At 36.2% G+C, this 18,642-nt stretch overlaps 1 protein-coding gene across 1 annotated transcript in view; it reads left to right on the forward strand.

Annotated features, from left to right (window-relative positions):
• NCAPG (non-SMC condensin I complex subunit G) overlaps positions 1-17,326 on the forward strand; it is a 28,299-nt gene extending 10,973 nt beyond the window's left edge. The window contains exons 8-21 of the mRNA XM_062636434.1: positions 1,201-1,341; positions 2,318-2,441; positions 3,794-3,880; positions 4,017-4,196; positions 4,658-4,768; positions 7,061-7,180; positions 8,650-8,886; positions 9,200-9,381; positions 11,801-11,975; positions 12,348-12,509; positions 13,357-13,528; positions 15,535-15,627; positions 16,075-16,153; positions 16,978-17,326. Of these exons, the coding sequence (XP_062492418.1) occupies positions 1,201-1,341; positions 2,318-2,441; positions 3,794-3,880; positions 4,017-4,196; positions 4,658-4,768; positions 7,061-7,180; positions 8,650-8,886; positions 9,200-9,381; positions 11,801-11,975; positions 12,348-12,509; positions 13,357-13,528; positions 15,535-15,627; positions 16,075-16,153; positions 16,978-17,104 (1,990 nt within the window). The 3' untranslated portion in view covers positions 17,105-17,326. The remainder of the gene's footprint in view (positions 1-1,200; positions 1,342-2,317; positions 2,442-3,793; positions 3,881-4,016; positions 4,197-4,657; positions 4,769-7,060; positions 7,181-8,649; positions 8,887-9,199; positions 9,382-11,800; positions 11,976-12,347; positions 12,510-13,356; positions 13,529-15,534; positions 15,628-16,074; positions 16,154-16,977) is intronic.
• The last annotated feature ends 1,316 nt before the right edge of the window (positions 17,327-18,642 follow it).

Here is an 18,642-nt window from a genome sequence, read left to right on the forward strand (position 1 = left end):
TCAAAAACAAAAAAAAAGGTTTTATTTTTTTCCATCCAATCTTATTCAAAATACTTTCAGTTATCTTCCCCTAAAGCAACAGGCTGAGTTAAGATGAATTAGGTTTACTGGTACTTGTTTGTAGTATCAACTGTTAAACTCTTCATGGTGCCAGCAGTTTTTTTTGGGGTAAGATTTGCAGTTTTACCGTTGAAGTCTTTCTTCGTACTGTGAGACTATTGTTTAGGAGGAGCAAGAAGCTGCAGGCCATCGATACAAAAGAAAAGGTGCAGGATTATGAGCTTCATTTAGATATTTTACTGTTATCTGGTGCAGGTGACACTCTGTTAAATGAGCAGAAACAGCTGCCTACTTTGTAATTTCAGCTGTCCTGAAATAGCAGCTATATGCAAAGTTTTTGTCCTCATTTTGAAGAAATTTTAAAAATCTCTTCAAAATTTAATGAGCTGTTGCTGAAAAATATCTACAAAGCTGTGGTAGAAGGGATCATCTTTTTCATAGCTTGTGCAGTACCAGTACAGCTTGTACCTAGTATAACTCCAGGTTTTCTGGAGAATGTAAATGCTCTCATTGATGGATAAAAATTTGATAAAGGAGCAATGGTTCTAGAAAAATAACAAAATGGAACCGAGTGATTGTACTTCCCATGCTATGTGTCTGAGTATCTGACAACAGATTGTTCTGTGCTGGCATACTTGATCATACAAAACATTTAAAATTCACTGCGCACTTGGATGGTTTTCTTGTACTTATTCTTGTAGGCACTATCATGTTTCTGAGCATGAAGAAGAGTACATAGTACCTACATACGCAGAAAAATACTAGCTGTATATATTAAAAAAGGTACATGTATACAGTTAGTCTTAAGACACTGACTTTATGCAGGGATCCAGAACTTGAAATCATATGTGCAAGCATAACTTGTCATTTTCTTACCGTTTTGCATTTTCAAACAAATGTCTTTTTTAAACAAAGTGCAATATTTTTAAACTACATTATTTGGGATAAATAAGTTTCTGGAACTATTAATCTATGAAAAGAAGAACACAAACATCGATTTTTTTTAGGTTTGTAAGATAACCACTTGTTTATACAGGGCAAGAAAGTGGTGTCTGTTTTTTTTTTGTTTGTTTGCTTGTTTTTCCTTTTCACTTTCCAACAATGATTCAGAATGTAATTATATCTTCTGTTTGGATACAGTTACCTTCAAAATATGCCAGTTCTTACTGAAGAACAAAGAGAAGACTTTACTTGTTTTGAAAACCTGATGACAAAAGAATTTATAGGCCAGCAACTGATTCTTATCATAGGCTGCATGGATACCACAGAAGAGGGAGGAAGGTAAACTTAAATATAAGATCTGTGTTATTAGGCTTATGGCACTCATGCCTGTGGACACGTATAGAGTCTCTGTTGGAAAAATAACCTGATCAGACAGACAAAATCTAGTTCCTATGCTGGCTAGAAATAAAAGGCACAGTCTCTGTAATGGAATTGTTCCCAAAAGTGTGCCAAATATTGTTTGCTTACTTTTATGGGAAAATGAGTTTTTAATGCAGATACAACATTGCTTGGGGGGAACAAACTCTTGTTTTCGTAATCTTGAGACTATGAAGTTACAGGACTGTTCATTTGGAATATAGAATATAAAAACCAAAAAGAGATCAATGGATTACTTCTCAGCAGATGACTTGCAGTAAGTAGTCTGCATTTTTCCTATGTTTTTTAAGCCCAGTCTACTAAGGCCTAAAAGGTTACAGATGTTTTAGATGAGAAGATGAATTGGAATGTGCTAACTGAGTCATTCCTATAATTTGAACAGCCTTCTGATGTGAAGTAATAAGCGAGAATAACTTTGGAAGTTCATACCATCACAGGCACTTTATGAAAAATGGCAGTTATGATAGGACAAACATAACAATGATTTCAAATGCTCAGTGGAACGCACTGTAGATGTGCCAGACTGGCAGGCGAGTTGAACTTGTAATCTTCTTTTTTTTAGTTTCCAGCCAGATAATTTCTATAAAAATATTCCACAATATTGACAATCTGACTCTTTTCTGCTGGTATGACCTTTCATTGGACAGTAGTGACACCTGATTGAAAAATTCAGCATTTTCTAATCAAGAGAAATCAGGTAAAATTAGGAAAAAAACAAACTTTGCTAAGTTAGAAAATATATTCAGCACTTAATATAGCTATAGAGAAGTTTCTTTTATAAGGTATTTCATCACAGCAACTGAAAGTGGGTAGAAATATTCTTACATTTTCAGTTTTCTTGAATAAACAAGCAGTTTTTGTTTACTCTTTCATGCAGAAAGCATCTGTTGGTTACTTTACAAAAGATCCTCATTCTACCTGTGATTTCAACAGCCCTTATATCTCTACTTACAGAAAGATTACTCAGTATTGTTAACGATGATGACAGAAGGATTCAAATTGTAAGTAATTTTAAAGGCTCACTGTTCTCTAGGCTTTGCCTCCTTTATATATCAAACAGCCTTTATGAATGAAATGTTGTAACAAAAATAACAGGAGTTAAAATATTTTTAGTTTGGAAAAACATTTAGGTGATGGTGTTGCTGTATCTCCTCCCCACCCCACCCTCTTTTTTTTTTCATAGTTGCATTTGGTGGCTGTCTAAAGATCTTTATCATTAGATGTTTGGCTGGTTTTGTAAATGTAATCCTCAAATTAATAAAGTATTTCACTTTAACAGCCTCTTTCAGAATTCTTGATTGTATTAGATCCAAGCAGTTTTGACTAAACATTTGAAGTGAGGGTAATGTACATTTCCAGATTTCAAATTTCTCTTCCCTCCTTTTAGCAGAGATAGGTATTAAAACCTGTATAAGAAAAATATTTTAGTAAAAGTGAAGTCTTTATATACAGCCTAATTATTTAAACTTCTGAAAAATAGACCCTCAGTTTTGCCCAAATATTTTAAATGAAGCCTGGACTGAAGGACAGAGATCATTTTTGGAAAACCTTTATTCAGTGGGAGAACCAAGGATATAGGTTTGTTATATGACTGCAATGGCAGAACTGTAGTAATCTGAGCATTACAGTACAATAGTAATAGTGAATGTGCACATTTCTAGTATTCTAGTGAAATACACTGGTTCAATATGTTCCATTAGTTTGGTACAGCTTGAGAGGAAGCTACACTGTGGTGATCTGATGGAAGATAAATTAAGACTATTCTGTTTCATTCATTTTTCCTCATGTTTCATCTCATTTTTCATTTATGTAATGGGTCTGATTTTAACGAAAACCCCTAACCAACTGCAAATCTCTCAGCCTAGTTCAGCTTCTAGTCCTATGCATGTATTTGGCTTGAATTTAAATTGCTTGTGAAGCCTCTTACACTACATGGGATGGTTTATAGACCTTTAAATGATAGTGTTCTTAGTTGGGTTTTGATTGATGTAGTAACAGGTGAAAAACCTTATGCTTGTTGCAAGTAATTCTTTTTAAAGCATGTGTTCAGATCTAGAAGAGATGGGTGCCTGTGAACTGTTAGCATAGAAACTGCTTAACTTATTCATGGATATACAGTTTTCTGTTTTCTTGCTTACCTTAGCTAAATGGTGGAAAACCCTGCACTTTCATGGTTAGACTATGTATTGTCAAATTGAGGATTTACTTGCAGTGAATTGGCTGTTAAGGGAAACTGCACAGATGTTTAATACTTTTTCAGAAGAGTGGTATTTTAAATTTGGAAAAGTTAAAAGGTTAGTATCTGACATCTGAGATTAAATTAATTGCACTAATATACTGTTTGTAACAATAGATAGCAGAAATTATATCAGAAGTTTGTGAGCCGATTGTTACAGCTGAGCAGCCTGATGCTATTGAAATAAGAAAGCGGGAGCTCAAGGTAAGCAGATTGTAGCTAACAAGAAAATTTATTTTTTAAACCATAATCCATCTAGTAAGACTTTTATGTAGTAGTGTATTATTGGCTAATACCACAAAGATTATAGTATTACTTTTCTTTTTACTTTGTATTTCAGTTGGCTGAAATAAAAGTGAAACTTTTTGAGGCAAAAGCAGCTTTGGAAGAATGCATTACTCTGCAGGATTTCAATAAAGCATCAGTGTTAAAAGAGAAAATAACTGAGTTGGAACACATTAAAAAGGATCTGATAAAAGAAGTAGAGCAACCTGAAATTGAAGAAATGCATGTGAAGAAGGTCTCTTCCTTTCCTGTATTACAAAGTCCTGGTTATGTTTTGAGGTTTATTCCTTGTTTTAAAAGCGAGTGTAGTTTGGCCTTGTATCATTTAAATTTTATAATTTGAAAATGAACACATATGGTATTAGTATTCTCTTCCTGCATGTACCAGAAGCTGATGGTATGCTTTACCAAAAAAAATGAATTGCACTTAAACTGCTCTTTTGTCCTTGAGTAACTAAAGGATTTCTAAATGGCCTGTTTTTTTATTGCTTTTAACTAACTGAAAACATGAGCTTAATTTTTTTTCATCATAGCTTATTGAAAGATTTTTATTAATATTCTTGCACAAAAAATGTGTAGTAGACAAGGAAATGCTTGTTTGGATAGGGAAAAATTATGATTGGTGTCCCCATTCTCCTTCTCACAGTCACCATTTTTATTAACAATGTGTTTTTCTTTTCCCTGGCTCACAAAAAGGATGATCCTGAAACACTGTTGAAGTGCCTGACGATGTGTTACGAGCTTCTGAAGGTCGTGTCCTTTTCTAAAGGAATTGGTCCAACCATTAATGAAATCATCAAATCTCTGGTACATAGGAATAAATACTGTTTATATTATAATAAAACCAGGTAGATCATAGCTGACCCTTAGGTGCTGGCAGGATGGCTTGTGATTATTTCACAATCACTTTGCTGTACCTGTAGTGCTCTGTTTCGTGCTTTCAAGCCTTCCCAGAACCTAGTGTCTCGGAGGTGCTCTCTTGAGTTCCTATGCTAGATCTGGTTGTGGCAGAGGGACAGTAAAATAAATCAAGAATATGGTAAGTATTTAACTAATGTATGACAGTGTTTGACAAGGCTGAGTTACAATGTGCCAAGTGTGGTGCTAAGCAATCTCCTTACCACAGTTGCTGGTATTTTAATTACTTGGATTTTTTTTATCAGCTGAAATTACAAGATCTCTAATAGAGAACTTTTATGATTTTATTTTCTTGTTTTTCACCTAGTCAAAAGCTTTTCATCTAAGAGAGACTGGAACTCATATAGACCTTTTTTCATCTCTTCCACGTACAAGGAAAGATGTTTGGGTGAATTTCCCTTCAGCCCCCTCTGTTTCTTAGCACCTTTGAAGAGCAAAATTACTTCTGTATTGAAAAGCCAGGCAGTGGCATTATAAGCCTCTTATAGTCAACAATATATACTTCCTAGTTTTCATGGTGAAGAGAATGGATTTTAAGCACACTTCTGAATATTAGAGACTTTTAACTGTACTGAGTATGCAAACAAAATGGAGAAAAGTAATATGCCATTTTATGAATGGTGTACACCCATCTGAATACTCTGTGCAATTCCTGTGCCATCTATCTAGAGCTGGAAGTGGTCAAGAGAAGGGTAGCAAGGAAAAGTATGGACTGGCTTCTGTATGAAGAATGACTAAACAAGTTACCTATTTGTAACCTGGAGAAGAGCAGGCAGGGTCTGAGAGAAGGTAGAAGTCGTAAGATGTGAGTGTTATTGGAGAAAGTGAATAAGGATTTGCTGATTTTCCCCCCCATATAGCTAGCAACTAACCAGCTCAAAACAAATGAAATGAGTTGATTCTTGCATAGTATGTAATCTGTGGAATTTCAAGAAAAATAAATATTATAGAATGATTAGGTAGCTAAGAATGGTCTCCCAGCTCTGGTATCCCTCAGCTGCACATCACTGGGACCTTGACAAGAATTCTTGGGAAATATCTGCTTAGTCTGTTTATGTAATGCTTTATAGGAATTTGGGTTTGATCTTTTTTGCTAATGAGACAGTGGGCCAGCTGACCTGACTCAGTGTGGGCATTCTTAGAATTCAAACTGCAAACAAAATTGCAATGCCAGTTTGGATTACCTTAAATAAAATGGAACCATACTTGATCTCTTTCAGATGTATAGAAGTATTCTTAGAAATCCTAACTAGTGTTGATGACACAGAAACCCCCAGAAACCTTTTATTTTTTTTATTAGGTCTGTTCTTAATTTTCACATTTGTTGTTTATTCCACTTTTTTTTTCTCTCCAAGATTGTGCTTTCTTATTGTTCATGCTAGATTTTTGCATATTACATTGGGGATTTGGGGTATCTTATTTCTTGCTGTTTAAACTTGAACTCTTTAGTAAATGCAAAAATATAAAGTAATGCCATTGTAGCATTCACCCTATATTTAGCATGGCTTTTCTTTCGCGTGGATTTTTACTATTGTCTTCTCAAAACTATTCTGTATACATGTGTCCTGGGTTTAGCAGTAGCAGTCATTTTTCTCCTTCTTAGTAGATGGTACAGTGCTGTGTTTCCAACTTTAGTCTGAGAACAGCGCTGATAACACCGATGATCTTAGTTGTTACTAGGTAACGTTTACTCCCATTAAGGACTTTTCAGTCTCGCGCTCTGCCAGTGAGGAGGGGCACAGGAAGCCAGGAGGAAGCAGAGACAGGACACCTGACCCAAATTAGTCAAAGGGATATCCATACCGCAGCATATCATGCCCAGTATATAAACTGGGAGGAGTTACCCAGAAGGCCTAGATCATTGCTCGGGTTGGGCTGGGTATTGGTAAGGGGGTGGTGAGCAATTTTGTTCTCTCCCCTTGTTGTTTCTGTTATCATTATTATTATTGGAGGTAACAACTGTGGTTTTGTGTTATACCTTAGTTACTGGACTGCCATTATTGCTGATTTCAAACGCCATAGTTAATCTGCTTCTAGTTATAGCTAGATAAACACTAGTAGTTAACCACTTTCCCATCCTGTATCAAACAGATTTTTGTTTTCAGGGTAAGCACATCTTAGTAGTCAGTTTTTTAGTTTTGATTTATGTATTTTAAATATAAAGTCTGTTATTGTTTCCAGATACTTCCTGGCATAACTAATGTCCATCCAGCTGTGAGAAATATGGCAGTTCTGTGTTTGGGGTGCTGTGCCCTTCAGAAGAAAGAGTTTGCTCGACAACAGCTTGCCTTGCTGTTACAGGTAAAACATCTGATGGGAAGTCGAACAATGGTCTGTGCAACTTAGTAAATAAAACTAGTCTTTTATCTGTAATCAGCTGTTCTGCATAGTTATGTTATTTGAGAATCAGTGATTTCCTAAAGATCTGAGTCTGGAGAGTGTGGTTTCATGTAGATTTTCCTGATGTCTAACACTATACAAGCTAACATTGTCTCTTGGTTGTTAGCATGCTGTTCCTTTGTAAGGTCACTTCTTATTTTAAAAGTTTGTAGGAATCCTTTGTAAGGATCACTTTCTCTTCTGGATTTGAGTAGTCATTCATATATTTATGTTATGACAATGAGAATACTACAGCTTGTCTTTTCTGTAAACCTTCTTGCCTTGGGAAAACAGACTAAAAATTTGACTGTGATTGTTTTCACATTTCTGTTGATACTTATCTGTCATCTTGAGTGTCAGATTTTAATTTCTGGATTATTAATTTTGTACGTATTAAGAAAGAGTTAATTAGAGGAAAAAGCAATATTACAAACCAGCAAAAGATAGCATGGCCAAATGTCTATGGATATGGAACATTCTGAATACCGTAATACCTCCATCTCACCACCTTTGTGGTAAAGGTTCTGATGCTGAGCTGATTATACTAAAGGCAACACTATTGTTAACTTTTTAGATCCTGGCTTTAACAGAAGTGTAGGTGGCCATCGTGCTTTGAGTGTGTTGCATTCTCAAGAGAACTGACAGCAGACATTGGGATGATACGTTCAGCTTAGAAAAGATCATAAAGCTGTCAGTAACCATACATATTGTTCTCAATTTGCCTTTGAGTATGTCTCATCAAAAATCACTTTGGGGAGGATTTCAGTTGTTTTAGCAACTTCAGACTTGAGCAATTAATATTTGTAAGTATTAAACCCCATATTCTTTCTGCAGGCTGCCATATGCAGGGTGTTGGGCTAAACAGATCAAGGATCTCAAGGCTAACCCATGATGTATGGTTATTTGAATATTAATTTGAACTATAATACATGTAGTAACCTATGCAACTTTTATTACTATTTTGCTCCCTGCTGTCTTTTACGTTGTGTTTATTTTATTAAGCTGTACAGTATTTCAGAGCAGCAATTGTCTTACATATTTTTTTTTATTGTGTTGTCTATCACTATGGAGCTTCTTTAGGCAAATAGACTTTGTTTGTCCAGTGTCTGTTTAGAAGCTGAACAATAATTCACTCACTCTGTGAGTGAATTTCAATTGATTTTATGCAATGGAAATTGCATAGATGACTTGATGATAAATTATTTCACAGACTGTGTTATAAATTCAGGTTTAAATTTATGTCACACCTTCTTAAAGTTTGAAATTTGTCCCAGGTACTATGAAAAAAATTCCCAAATCAAACAATCTTTTTAAAGCAAAATATCTTGTTGTGCTTAATGTTAACATCAGTGGTCTCTTCTTAGGTGATGTACTTTCCTTATTAAACCTAGGTTTTACAAGTAGATGATCTAAAGGTAAAGCTCAGTGCTTTAAAGGCAGTCTTTGACCAACTTATGCTGTTTGGGATTGAGCCATTTAAAGCCAGAAGAGGTGATGACTCTCAAAGTGGACATGGACACATGAGAACTGAAAATTGTGAGGAAGAAAGTGAAAAAATAGAGGAGGAGGAAGAGACTACTGTGGTTCACAACCTCCTGCAACTTCTTTCTGGTTTCTTAGACAGTGAGGTAAGAAATATTATAAAATTTGCCTTAATTTTGTTTTAAAATGCCTTTTGCAGAAAGTTTACCATCCTACTAAATTGCATGTGAATATTACATGATGTGTAATTGAAATTAATAGAATAGTTGTAGAAAATGACAACTTTGTCACTGATACAGACTAATGTTACTCTTGAGCTAGCTTTGAATTCTGTGCAGCTGAAAATATGTGAATGTAAAGAATTGATTGGCATAATAGGATGTGGACTGTTACCATAAAGTATTGGTGTAATGGGCTGTGGCTTACGTGGGGTGTGTGTGTGATCAGCTCTTTCTTCAGTTTCCAGAACTTAGGACAGATGCTGCAGAAGGCATAGCCAAACTGATGTTCTCTGGGAGGCTGATCAGTGCCAAGCTCCTTTCTCGTCTTATCTTGTTGTGGTATAATCCTGTGACTGAAGAGGATACTCGGCTTAGACACTGTCTAGGAGTTTTCTTCCCTTTATTTGCTTATGCAAATAGGTATGGCCCTTGTAAATCATTGCGTGAAAATACACATTGGTCTAGGAGTTTAAGGAACCTTTTTCCATCTTGCACGAGTAGAAATTGCACAAATGTAAAGTAGACCTAAAGGTCTAGTTCAGACTCCTGTGCATGTTACTTTTGAGAGTACATAATCTCAACCTATGACTCTTCAGAAGACTTCATTAATTCCCTCTTACCCCTGTGGCCTTCCACCTTTTATTTATTATTTTTTTTTTAATCTTTCCTAAACCCATAATTCAGATTGTTCTTCAAGACACTGAATAAAAGATTAATTAAAAAGATGTGCTTTACTTATTTATGCTGTTCAGCACTACAGGTAGACTTTGAAGTGCCACAGAAAAGTAGCTAGCAGAAGGAATTCTTCAAAAGAAAAGAATCAATGCCCAGCAGATATTAAAGCTGCATGGTTTGGGGTTTGGTTTGGTTTTGTTCTTTAACAACAGAATACTCCAATCTAAATTCATGGCAAATTCAAAATGTACTGTTTACTTTGGTAGTGGACAAAGAAAGTAGCTTATGTAAGGGGATAGGAGCTTAAATAGTAATTCTCATCTCTTTCCACTTGCTCAAAGAAATAAAATGTTTAACTTTTCAGTTGCTGCTAGTAGTTTTAGCCAGTCTGAACTAGATGAGCTTTTATCTGCTTTTTTTATGGTTAAGATTTAATTTAGGTTTAATATATATGACCTTATCTATTTTTCCAAACCAAATTGAATTCAATTTTTGTGCCCATAAATTGCCACAGTAAGAGGAGTAGCTCAAAGAGGAGAGGGGAAAAATCCCCAAACAAATATTTTTTTGCTGTTGTCTGAGAAAAACTAATTTCATATGTTTCCCGTTTCACTGATATTAAGTAATGAAATTAAGCTTTTAACATTGATAATCTTTTGCCTGTGAATGTCTTCTGACCCTGTGAATTTTTAAGAAAAAAACCTTGCTTTAAGCAAAACTTGGGTAAACCAGTGGAGAGAAATATCCTAAATCTTAGTCTGGCTCACTGGGTTGGAATCTGTATTTAGTTAGGAAACACCGTTAGTTTTCTGTCTCAAAACATGATTTCCGTTCTGGGTCACAAATGCTTCGTATTAAGATGAATCATGGAGTGTCTTTTGCTTACCAGTACTGTATTTTTAGAAGAGAATTATTAACGACTGTGTGTAATTCAGAACTGTCTGCAAAGCTGCCATTTAGCTCAAGTAATGAAGGAGATTTGGCTGAGCTTCATACCTTATTTTGGTCCTGATCTCTTCCCTGAATTCCGTTTGTTTTCTGGGTGCTGCTCTGTTGACCTCCCATCTGGTCACATCTATAATCAAGAAGTTTACTCTTTGAAATGAAGTATTTGAGCTCTGGGAGGAAAAAAATGTTGCTGCTGATTTCTGTAGATACTCTGTCATGTCAATGGGGTGGCACACTGATAACAGGGACAGGATCCTGTGACCAGTGAACAATTCTCTTTCATGGAACGTTTTCTAAACAGTTAGAAACTCTCTCCTGGCCTGAGAGGACAAAGTTGTAGATTTTTTTTTGTGTGATTTACAGGCAATAATCTGAATGATAGTTCAGTTATACTTGAACTATTTCAGCCTTAAAGCTGCTGAAAGGGAGCATTCTTGCTTCCATTCTTTCTTGCCCCAGCTTTAGTGCTCAAAAGGCCTTTTGGTCACCTCCTTTGGCTCAAGAATCCAGCAGTAAACAATCTGCTTTTTTGAAATTTCTTATTTTCTCCTGTAGTTATTTGGGTTCAAATAGGAGGTTAACAAGTATAAGAAATAAAAAAAGCTTCACTTCCCCAACTTCTGCCTTGTGCTTTTTGATGTCTTAACTTCTAAATTGCTTTGATCTGGCTTGCAGTACTATATACAATTCGGTGCAGAACCAAGCGCAACATGATTTTTAGGCTTGCCTGGCAGGAGTTCTTAACTCTTCTGAGAAAAGAAAGCACAAATACTTCTTCCAAAAATCTTGTTAACCACTGCATTTTTTTTGCCAGGCTTCCTTCATTTTTTACACAATGAAAAGTATCCCCAAAGAAAAATGCTACCAGGAAGGAGGAATGAGCAGAGGACAGATTAATCTAAATAAAAGATTTAGAAAAATGTATTTCTGTCCCTTAAGAGACAATATGTGTATATATATATCGGGTTTTCAGTAGTAAGGATGAACTTTCAAACTGTTGAGAGGCAGAAAGTGTTACTTAAAACTTACTTGAAATACCATGTGCTAAATTGGTTTTGTGAAGCTCTTCTGATCTCCTGCTGGCTGTCTACCAAGTTTGGCTGCTCCCACATTGCTTTGACTGATGTATTGTAATAGGTCTGTGAACTTTCGGCATAGAAGAGAAAACTTAAGGGTGAATTAAGATTTAATTTTGTCTTATTATATATTGAAACAGGTCTAACCAGGAATGCTTTGAAGAAGCTTATCTTCCAACTCTGCAAACACTGTTAAATGCTCCTGCAACTTCACCTTTGGCTGAAATAGATGTCAGTAATGTTTCTGAACTGTTAGTGGACCTGACCAGACCAAGTGAACTGAAACATCAGTCTAAAAAGTCTCAGGACTATCAGGTACAGTCTGCTAAACTGGAGGAAAACCATATTTGTGGCTAGAGATTAAGAACTGATCCCCTTCACTTCCTGCTAGCTCTGGGCCTTTCTGAGATTCCTAGTGTCAGCAGCTGGATTAAAAGAGTGATGGTTCAGGTAACAAAATCTTTTAGCTTGACCTTCCACCAACCCCCATCCTTGATTTCCTTTCCCTCTTACAATTAAAAGAGGCTCATAGAAACTTGCACCATGGCTAACTGTCTATATTGGGAAAAGTAGAAAAATCAGTTGGTGTTTATTCCGTAAGATCAGCTGCTTATATCTGAATGATCATATTGCTGTCTTTTGTAAATCCCAGCAAAATGTCTGATACTTAATTTCTTTCCTTTACAGGACTTAACAGTGCATGATAGTTTAGCAGTGAAAATTTGCAATGAAATCTTGAGGGACCCAACTGCACCAGACGTTCGTATTTATGTAAAAGCTTTAAATTCGCTGGAACTCAGTGGTTCTTCCACAGAGAATCTTCTGGTTTTGATCAATGAGATTCTACAGGTAGTACATAAATACCATGATTCTTTTTTAATCACTAACCATCCAATATTCTGATATACTTGAAAATGAAGAGCCTTTTACTTAATATGACAATGTGACTGGAATTTCTCTTTAACCAGGCTTTGAAAATTACTCTTTGATGTGTTGTTTCCAGAAATCTGAGCTCCTGTCACTGTATAATTTACAGATTTCAGCACCATAGATAGTAAAACTAGCATGAAGCATGAAACTTGATATATTTCAATACACTAAGTTCTTCTGATTACTGTAGTGAAATTTTTTTTTTTTTACATTAAAATAAAATTTAATGTGGAGTTTCCCAGTTTGGAGGCTTATCTTTATTTAAGTATTATCAGCTGAAATGTTGCACCTAAAGTTACACTGTAACTGTAAGATCATCAGGCAACCTGAAAAGGGTGCTTGATTTAAGATGATGGGAAGGGATTACAAGAGTAATGTGACAGGTTTTACATTGATGCTTTTTTAATATGGGGAGAAACACAGCAAAATGTGGGATTGTAACAGAAGACAACAATGATGTATAGAAACGTTGAAAAGAATGCTGATGCACTATGGGCATATCATGCAGGGGCAGCTGAGCTCCAGGACTTGGCTGGAAAGGTCCAATCACTTTAATATTGTTTGGTTTTTTGGTGTTTCAGTGCCTGGTGGTGATGGAGAAAGTGTTTCTCCTTTCAACTTGACTTATCATGTTGCACCTTGTGTCCTTTGTGCAGTAAATTGAACTAATCCTATTAGTTAAACTTATATATGGGGGGCAACTTTAATGAGTAAAAGAAATAGTTGTAAATGAAGTAACATTTAATATTAAATATCACTTTTCCAGGAAGTGAAAGATAAACTGTGTCAAAGAGCTATTGAGAAGTTCAAGACGAACTTGACCAAAGATCTTAACGTGGGCAAAGAGCACACTGAAATGACTGAGGAAACAGGCCTCTCTGAGAGGACTCAGGAAACGGAGACCACAATATCTGAAAATACTACTCAAAATGAAGAAGGTAATTTAGGAGAGGTGTAATTTAGTAGTAGGTATACAATGGAGTAGCTTGCTTAGATGCTGTGAAAATAACTGCTAGTTTTCCCTCCATTGAATTAACCTACTTTGTGGAAAAATGGGAAAAAGTACTACCTAGTAAATATGTACAGAGTTTAAAATGCTGCTTGTACTGAACTATTTTCTGAGTTTTATTGCTTTTTGATCAGATTCTGGTTTCTTATTCTCCATGTTAGTATAACTAGTGCTGTATTTTGAATCTTAAGCTCTATCGTGCAGCTCCTTCTTTTTAACAAAGACTGTATTCAAATGGGCTTTAGTTTTTTAGCAGTTTGACATGCTTGTGTGTCTGCTAGCTACTGGTGATGACTAACTCATCTTTAGAAAGTGACTTGTTAACTTGGAGGAAGAAGCAGATACTTCATGGTGCTTTTATGCTTTGGAGTTACCATGCCTGTGCTACTTACAGGCTGTATTGTAGCAGTATACGGCTGATATCGTCACTGTTGACGCTGGCCTGTCCTTGCTACGAGCTTATAGGTTGGAGCTGCATTTTTTTTTTATTGCTATGTAAGAGCTGGAAATGGAAATGGCTTGAAGAGTTTCTACTACTTGCACACCTTATGCAGCTGCATCTGCCTTGGTGCGCACTGTGCTGATGGCACAAAAAGTTAACGTTTAGGATTGCTTGGAGCAGTAAAGCAAAGATGGTGACATGCAACTGTTTTAAGCAGACCACGTTTTTGTTTAACATTTATTTGATTTATTTGTTTATATTTTCTAGTGGAGTATTTCAGGGCTTTAATCTGTTGTTTCTGCAAGTGCTAAATAACTATATCTTCTATGTTTATGTCTTCAAATACTTATTGGATGGGAAGTTGCAAGTATGCTTTTGAGATAATAGTTGTACTGTTTTCTGTTACCACCTAATAATACTTTTTGGTAAGAATTTCTCACAAAACAGGATTTTTGGGCATTTCTTAAAAGTAGGCTGTAGGAGAAAGCATTGTTTCCTCTGCCACCCTTCCCCAAATACATTTGGGATTGTTAAAAATAAAGCAGCACCTACTACTTCAAATTTGTTAAATGACAGCTGTGAGCAAAAAGGGCAACAGACATTATTTTTGTCCTTCAATTGCTGCAAAGGAAATTTAGATCTGATATTAGGAAAAAAGCTTCTTGTCAATATGAGGCCACACCACTTTTTGATACAAGCCAGGATACTATTGGCCTCCTTGGCCAAGTGGCTGCACTGCTGGTTCACGGTCATTCAGGTTATGGACACTCAGCTGACACAGCTGGTCCCTCACAATTTCAGTGTTCTCAAATGGAAAATCACTGTTCTCACACCTGTGGTCCTCCAACTCAGGGGAATGGGTAGTCAGTCCCAGGTCTCTCAGATTATTAAAGACAGGGGCAAAAAAAGCATTGAATGCCACTGCTTTTTCTTCATCTCTATTAGTCAGGTGACCATCTTCAACAAGAATCAGTCCCATGTTTTCTTTAAGCCTCCTCTTGCTATTGATATACTTACAGAAGCCCTTCTTGGTATCTGACAACACTGGCCAGTTTCAGCTCTAGCTGAGGTTTGGTCTCTTGTGCCTTATCCCTCCACAAATGAACCACAGCTCTGTGATCTTCCTGCAAAGTGTCTGACCTTTCTTCCAGAGGTCATACAGTTTCTTTTTCCTTTTGAGCTCCATGAGCAGTTCCCTGTTCAGCCAAGCTGGTCTCTGCCCTGCTTGCTTGACTTCTGATACAATGGAAGGAGCTAAACAGTTGTCAGGGATAGTTTACATGTGATTGACCTGTGCTGGGACAGGGTTATAGCTGAGTGACACTTGAAGCTTCCTTCAAGCTGCCTTATTGAATTTCTGTAAGTTTAAAGGAAAAATAGGGTTAAAAATGGGTGGCTTTTTTATATACCAGCCAATATTTAACATACTGGTACTTAAGATATATTAAAAGTTTATTGTCTCTAACTTCTGCATGTGCTATTCTGTTTAACAGAAAATAACAAAGATGCTCTTCATACTCCAGTTACTGATGTTCAAAGTAAAGCAACCGTGAAACAGAAATCCACAAGAAACAAAACTGGGAAAGGTTTGCAGAGCTTTTTCTGGCTACAATACTCCATTGTTTTTTAAAATGATAAACTTCCTACTAACTTTTTGTGAATATATATACAAAAACCCCCATTCAGTCTTCATACAGCATTCTATTTATTTTAAGTTTTATTAGTTAAAAATGAAAATAGCCTTCATGGAAGTTTTTGTGCTGTCAGCCTCTCTTGACATCACAGATTCTAAAAAAAAAGTTTGACTATAGGATTTCAGGGTAATTTGGCCACAGTCATGTACAGGTGTGTCAGAGAGACATGGTACTTTGAGGGGGTTTTGTTGACTGTTTCGTTTTGTCACCACATTCTGTCTCTGGTGAGTGCATAGTTACATGCGTCAATGAAATATCAAACACTGAAGAAACATACAGAACTAGCTGAAGAAAAGAAATAGTATCACGATATGAAAAGAGGCTTTTGCTTATGCTTAGGACAACGGAAAGCAGCATCAGAAGTGAGGTCCATGAGCAGAAGGAAAACTGGTACAACTGCAAAATGTGGTAATGAAAGGTAAATTCTTTTCTCTCCACCCTCAACCCTCCGGTGTCTGTCCTAGCAGGGACATCTATTTCAAATGTTTTTCTTTTCCCAAACCTGCATCTTTAGTGTCCTCTATTCCACATGCACAGATAAATATTTAAGAAAATAAAAAAGTTCCCTTTGAACTGGTACTTTTGAAACAGCAGCAGATTTGACAGCTTCGCATTTTATTATCATCGCTAAGAGCCTGGAGTTCTTTTTTCTCTCTTTTAATGTAGCTCTTGTGTGCAGCAGTAACGTATGCCAGCTGGCAAAAGTCAGATGTTTGGCTTGCATTATTGCTCTTCTTCCAGTCACTTTTTCTGCTCTTTTTTAATAACTGTTCTGTGGAGGAATCAAATTTTTCATTTAAATTCTCTCTCTGCCCCCTCCCCCCCCCCTTTTTGTTTCTTGTTTTTCAAGATGTCAAGAAATGACTGATGGGTGAATATACGCAATGCACTTTGATCTTGTAGGATATAGGCATTAAAACAACATCATGTTTGTAATTTTCAGTTGTGCTCACTATTTCGCAAGAAAGTATCCCCTGGACTTTAGGGTGACCAGGGCCAGTCATTCCCATTTGCCTGCTCATGTGTCTACTTTGATGCTGTCAGATCTTTTGCGAGTTTTGCTTATTTTGCAGCTGCTGACACATGGTTACTGATACTGCTGATTCTTCTCAGAAAATAAACAGCTTATAATTAGTACAAAGTACTTTTACTTTCTAAGACGTTGCTTCAAGTTTGTAAATGTAAATCCTTTTGTGTCTGCTTAGTCTTTTTGGCCTTATTTTAAAATATTTTACGTTTCAGTGGTGATGAGATTCCAGAAGCTGTCCCAGTGTCCAGTTCAAGGCCTTCAAGACGAGCAAAAACAGTGGCACTTGAAAAAACAAGAATGAATCTTTCAAGACTTTTGAGTAGGGAAGAAGATCAGTGAAGACAAAAGGAGAGAAAGTGGCCTTTGCTAATGCTGGTAGTTGACATCAGTCTTAAAACATATTTGTTTTGTTAGCCATATTTGACTCTTTTTATACTATGATCTTTTATAATTCTAGAAAACTTTCTATGAACTTTTACATTCTTTCTATATAGATGCATTTGATGATTTTTCCCGATACGAAGTCCATCATTCATGTAATAAAACAATATTAAAATATTACTGGAACTTGGATTTATTTATTTTCTTTACTTTATAGAGAAAAATACTCTTTCTCTGTAAATAAAAATTGCTGCTGCTGGTAGGTAGTCAGTAGTTAAAGCTGTTTTGATATTTAATGTTATTCAGAAAGAATGTTTGACCTGGAGTAGTTGCTTGTGATGGCAGCAACTTTGAATGTACCGACCTTTAATTGAACCTACTTTCTTCAAATTTCAGCCTGCGCACCCATGGACCAGGTTTTATTGCTCATGTTCATGTAAAACAGAAATGATCTGAATTGTGAGATCTGTTTCCTGCAGGTATGTGTCCACTGCATTGAAAAAATGGCAAAATGGTGATTCTGGGTTACTGATTTCACAAAGCTAAGCCTGGAAGTCTGCTACTGCTCTTGACCTTGTTCTATAAAATCAGTCCTGTGCTTTTAGGAAAGCATAAAAATATTTGTGGTATAAAGTAAGATCCAGGAATACTTAAATACAGAAAGGTGAAAAAATTTTTGAGGCTGGTGTACTGTCTTTTGAAGTAGCAATTGGGATTTCTTTGTAGCTTTCAAGTTCACAACCCTTTTTCTAATGACTTAGCTAGGAATAGGCATGAGTTTCACAGAGACAATACAGGATTTACTTTAAACTGCTCATAGTAGTCACTGGTGGCTTAGCAGGTTCACTCTGGAAATGCTAGTCTTTTAGTTTGGAAACAGTCAATGCTGTCTTTGTTACAATATAGGTAATTTTTCAGGTAGCTGGAAAAAAACAGGGCAGATGCTTGACACATGCATCTCTGCTGCTGGTGCCCAATGATACTTCCTAAGGAACTTGCATATAAAATAGGTAAATACATTGTAAAGGGACTTCGGTAACTCTCAGGAATAGCTTAGGGACACAAGTGTAAAGTAGCATTCCCAAAGTGCATTGCACCAACTATTAGGCTATTTTCGAGCTTGCACGTAGAAAACAGACAGGATCGTGTTGCTTTTCCTCCCATTCAGTTTTTGTTGGAAACCTGTCAAACCACAAAATGCCATTGCACACTTTTCTGCTGATACTTGCTATTCAGAAGCTTATATAACTGCAGTGAATTATTTTTATTCATCACTTTAAACAGAATTTTGAAGTCCTGAGCTCCTTCTTTTGATAATCCTTTTCTTCAAGTCTCCACGTGTTGCAGGGAGAGTTTCTGCAGCCACTTCAGATCAGAGACAGCCTCTGTCCCCTTGAATATTGCCTGAACCCAGTTTAGCAGTGTGAAGTATGGATTTTATTTTGCATCAGTTGATTGTCAGAGCTTACCCTGTGCTTTAAAGTTTAGTTTATTTT

This window comes from Pezoporus occidentalis, unplaced genomic scaffold (genome assembly GCF_034315485.1).
Source record: "Pezoporus occidentalis ecotype Australia unplaced genomic scaffold, CSIRO_AGI_Poc_V1 ctg48, whole genome shotgun sequence".
NCBI lineage: Eukaryota > Metazoa > Chordata > Aves > Psittaciformes > Psittacidae > Pezoporus > Pezoporus occidentalis.